The sequence below is a fragment of the Pteropus vampyrus genome, unplaced genomic scaffold (genome assembly GCF_000151845.1).
Source record: "Pteropus vampyrus isolate Shadow unplaced genomic scaffold, Pvam_2.0 Scaffold501, whole genome shotgun sequence".
Lineage (NCBI taxonomy): Eukaryota > Metazoa > Chordata > Mammalia > Chiroptera > Pteropodidae > Pteropus > Pteropus vampyrus.
The window spans coordinates 359,731-364,566 of NW_011889282.1; the positions used below are offsets into that span (position 1 = coordinate 359,731).

Below are 4,836 nucleotides of genomic sequence, written 5' to 3' on the forward strand. Positions count from 1 at the left end.
CCTCCTTTCCCCCAGAGTCAGGGTCAAGTGTCACTGCTTTGCTTGCGACATAAGGAAACAGAGGCACAGGGAGGGCAATGGGCCACCTAAAGCCATGGGGAGGCCCTGAAGGTGTCCCTAAGTCAGCATCACGGGGGAGACAGGAAGTGGATCATGGGAAATCATCCAACATGTCCCCAACTCCAGAGGGCCGGGTGCCTCAGGGAGGGAATGGGACCCAGTTCCGAAGGCACGGCCTCCACCTGCTGAGCACGTGGGTTTGGGGTGCCGTTGGCACCCTGCGTCCTCAGCCGGTCTGGGGGGCAGAGGATCGCCGGCCCCTCCCTCCCCTTGCCCACCATGCTCTGTCCTCCCCGTCTGGCACCAGGCCCCACACCGCCTGGCCCCCGGGCCCCGGGCCCCTAGCTGGCGTGACTCACGGGATGCCGATCTCAAACAGGTTGTTCTGGATGAGCTGCTTGCCCAGCATGATGATGCTGAGCTGGATGCAGAGCTCCATCAGGCAGCCCCCAGGGGCGCACTGCGGGCAGAGAGCAAGCGCGTCAGACCCCAGGACACCGCGACAGGACCACGGCCCCAGGGAGGGCAGCCCGGCTCCACTATGAAGACAGGTCCATGTTCCAACCCTGGCACCCCAGAATGGGCTCTAATTTGGAAAGGGGGTCTTGGTGGCTGGGACCAGGTTAAGAAGAGGCCACACTGGAGTGGAGTGGCTCTGAGTCAATGCCTGGTGTCCTTCTAGGAGAGAAACACACTGGCACCCAGAGGTGTGTCTACATGCAGAGAGTGCCAAGGACAGCCGGTGGCCACCGGGAGCTGGGGGGAGGCCTGAAGAATCCGCCCCCGGAACCTGGGAGGGAGTGCAGCCCTGCCAACACCCCAATCCCAGACATCTGGCCTCCAGAGCCGGCGAGAACAAAGTTTTGTCATTTTGAGTCACCTAGTCTATAGTCCTTTGGTACAGCGGCCCCAGAAAGCTCGTGTCCCTGGCCTGTGGGCCAGCGGGGCTGGAACCAGGCTCGGAGAGGACCATGGGGCCGGGGAGCGCTGCGGCTGGATCTCGGGGGTCCCCGTCCTCCCCCAGGATCGGTCCCTTATCCCTGGCACTGGCTGCCTGTCCACGGGCCCTGCATTTGGGAAGCCACATGGTGAGACTGCAGAGGCCTAACGCCCTGTCCTTAGGGAGCTGTGCTGCCTTAGGCTGGGGGCCGGGCGGGCAAGTGATGGATGAGAAGCTCAACCTGTCCAGGTGAAGAGAACTCAAAGGACGCTGGGTAACCCCCCCGGCACAGCTGACCCCCCTGTGAGTCCCCAGCAAAACTGTTTATACTGTTACCAAAAAAATATGTCTTGGACAGCCATCATTTCATTAAAAAAAAAAAAAAAAAAAGATGTGCCTTGCTTTGTCCCCAACGTCTCCAAACACTGAGAGTGTAACGGTGCCACCTAGGTAAGGGGCGCGTCGTAATGGGACAGCACGGTCTGGGCTTTGGGCAAATGTCCAGTCTTGTGGACGGCGCCCACGTCTTGGGATGTCCGGGTGGGTGAACCCCCAGGCTGTGCCCCAGGCTGGCACATCGCCCGGCACCGATGCCGCCTGCTCCTAGGGGTTTCACGGGCTCTTCATTGGAAGGACCCCCTTCCTTTCCGATAAGCTGCGTTATTCTGGGAGTTAGGGACGCCGACCGTGTCCCCTGAGGCCTGTGCCATGGACAATGGGCCAGGACTTGGTGGCAGAGGGTGGCGGGGGCACCCCCAGACCCGCAGTGGCCGCAGTGCTGAGCGGAAGCCAAGGTCACCAGCACAGTGTCCGTGGGGACAGACGGGGGCATTACAATGTTAAAGTATAAAATATAGCGGATTCTGTTTTTCCCTCATTAACTCCACTTAACCAAAGAGAAAAACATTCAAGATCTTAAGAGAAAAGAAAAAAAAAAAAAAAACGGTATAATTTTTTCGTTTCACTGACTCTGAAGAGACTCCCCCTTTTAGGGGTAATCCTGACGGACACATCTAATGAGGTCGAAGCTCATGCCTGGGGGAGAGACGCGGGCTCCCCCGTCGCGGAGTCGGCACCATCTGCACGGCTTGCTGTGCGGACAGAGCCGGGGAGGTGGCACCGGGGGTGTGCGGGGGTGTGTGTGGGGGGCCGTGTCAATCAATTACCTCTTCCATGCGGAATGAACGGAAAATGTACACGTAGTCGCCTGGGCGTCCTACAAACCTGCAACGGTCGGGGGAGGGGGCGGTCAGAGAACAGAACCAGGGCTCAGGGAGGGAGGGAGGACGCGGGGTGGGCGCCCAGCCGTGGCTTTGGAAGCAGGAGCCTGCTCCCTGATGTGTCATCGGCTAAAAAGCGGGCCCAGGGTTTCCTGTTGGTAGAGTGTTCGTGTAATGCCCAAACCCACATCGGGGCGAGAAATGTGGCTTCAACAGGAGGGTGCGAGATGCCAGAGCACAGACCATGCCACCTGCCACCACCGCCACCGTGGGGCCGAGGAACCCCGGGGCCCTCGGACAGGCTGGGGAGGGGTGGTCCCTGGGGCCGCCTCTCTGCTTCCTGTGGGATGTGCAGGGAGGGGCCCTCTGGGGGTCTGCTTCGCTGGTGCCGGTGCTCTGGGGTGGAGGGAGGTTTGACTCCCTGGCTGGGCTCTGGCGCCCCAGGGGAGGGCAGTCATGGGACTCAGAAACCACACGAGGCTGATGAAGGAGCCTTCTGGCAGGGTTCTAGGATCAGACCTGCCAGCCCCAGCCAGGGGCAGTGGGCGGGGTGGTAGAGAGTCGTGGTGGGTGGGCCACGGGCCCCTCTAAGCCCAGGATGGCTCCAGAGGTCCAGGCATGGGGTTCACCCCGCCACCAGCCTGGAACACCAAGCTGGCCGGTGTTCTTACACCTTCTCCCACGGCCCTCACCCACTTGAGTCATCTGCACCCAGTATGCGCGCACCCGCAGCTCACTGCTGGGAGTCCTTGCTCTCTGGGGTCCCCACTGCTCAGGGTCCCCACTGCCTGAAACCCTAACAGGTGCCAGGCTTCTCCTTGAACTTGGCAGCAGAGGGAGCCACAGTGACTGCTCTGCCCAGCCCAGGTGGCCCCCACGTGCAGGAGACGGGGAGGGGAGGCTTCCGCGGGGCTGGGGGGAGGGACGGGGAAGGCAGTGAGTTTCAGTAGCTGCGGTCCTACCGGCCTTTGAAGAAAGCCACATAGAAGATGGGGGTGTAGGAGTTGACAAACTTCAGCAGGAAGGCCTTGAAGATCAGCCTCTCCTCGAAGCTCTTCTCGGTCTTGGGGACCTCTGAAAAGGGTGAGATGCATGCTGCTGAGCATCCAGCCTGACCGCTGTGTTCAGCTCTCATGGGAATAGGGCTCAGAGGCGGTAAGCGCCCAGCCCAGGGCCCCACAGCAGGAGGCAGGAGCCTCGGGGCGGCCCTGGGGTTCGGACACTCACCAATTTTGGTGAGCCACCTGGCTATGCAGCCGTAGACCTCGTCCAGAAGGATAATGACCACCAGGTTGATGATGACCGCGGTGGCTGTGACCGTGACCCGGATGTTGGACCGCACGGAGGGTGAGGAGTTCATGGCTAAGGCAGCGGCCGTGGAGATTCTGTAGATGATGACGCCAAGGACGATGGCGAAGGTCACTGCAACCTGCGGGGGTAGGGGACGCCTTGGCAGGGCCACCCAGGGCTCACCAGGCCTCCCTAGCCCAGCTCCTCCCGACCCTGCAGCTCTTCAGCTTCAAAGCAGAGACGGGCATTTCGAGTCGCCCACTGCAGGGGCTTTACGGGGCGGGCATCGCAGACAGACGAACGAGGGCTGGTTTCTCATTTAGAGAAGGGGACATGGACACTGAAGTTCAGAGAGGTCAGGTGACCAGGCCAGGTCACCCAGCACACGGGCTGGGATTTACCAGCCCCGCTTGTGCAACAGAAGGCTGACTGCTAGCTGGGAGCTTCTCCCTGACCCTGGTGACCTTGAGCAGAAGCAGTGACCTCTCGGTGGAGTACTGTTTCATGGGGACGCGTGCTGCGGCGGCCCCGGGGTGGGGGTGGTCAGTGATGCAGACCTGGCTGGGATGGTAGGACTGGGTCCCTTCTCCCAAGCTTCCCAGAGCCACCAACTCCCTCTGGCTTGTCCCAGAGAGCAAGCCCCTCATCTTGCCAAACCCACTGCTGGACGGAACATTCCATCACACTCAGGCTGGCGGTTGCCTGCGAGACCGGGGTGGGAGACGGCTGCGGCGGGTGCCAAGTTTGTCCCGTGTGGGGCCGTCTGTCTGCCTGGCTTCCTTTCCCTGTTTTTCGAAGACCCTAATTCAACGGGAAGACCCCATCGTCACCCTGTCCTGCTGTAGGGGTGAGGCAGCTTGCAAATCGCAACCCTGAGGACACACTGAGGACGAGGCAGTGGCCTCGTTGTCAACCATGCCGACTCCTCTGTGTCCTGGGACCCTGCACGTTTACATCTGTTAAGGGTGTGGAGGGCGGGCCCCACGCCCGCTAGGGTGGTCCCCTTGTTTGTGGGGACCGTCCGGGGAGGTGCGGGGCTTTGCTGTGTGTCTCCGCGTCCTGGAGAGGCTGTAGCTGGCTCACCCCGAGGGAGACAGACCACAGCGGTCACGGTTTCCTAGGAAAACTGTTTCGCGCTTTTGGCCGGTGACTCGGCTTCTGCACACATCTTCGAGTGACTAAAGGGCGACCACACCCTGCCCGAGAGAAATGACCACGGCCATACAAAGCCTGGTGGAGGGGCGGCCTCGCTGTGAGGTGCTGGCACCCTGCTGGGCTCAGGGCTTTCCTCGGAAAACCCTCGGCCTCCTGCCAAGAGGCCGCTCC

General features: G+C 61.4%; 1 protein-coding gene across 1 annotated transcript in view; it reads right to left on the minus strand.

The window, feature by feature from the left end:
- Positions 1–4,836, minus strand: part of ANO1 (anoctamin 1) — a 40,354-nt gene that overhangs the window by 14,487 nt on the left and 21,031 nt on the right. The window contains exons 6-9 of the mRNA XM_023524850.1: positions 3,448–3,649; positions 3,183–3,294; positions 2,167–2,224; positions 420–520 (exon numbers count right to left, since the gene is read on the minus strand). Coding sequence (XP_023380618.1) covers positions 420–520; positions 2,167–2,224; positions 3,183–3,294; positions 3,448–3,649 — 473 coding nt within the window. The remainder of the gene's footprint in view (positions 1–419; positions 521–2,166; positions 2,225–3,182; positions 3,295–3,447; positions 3,650–4,836) is intronic.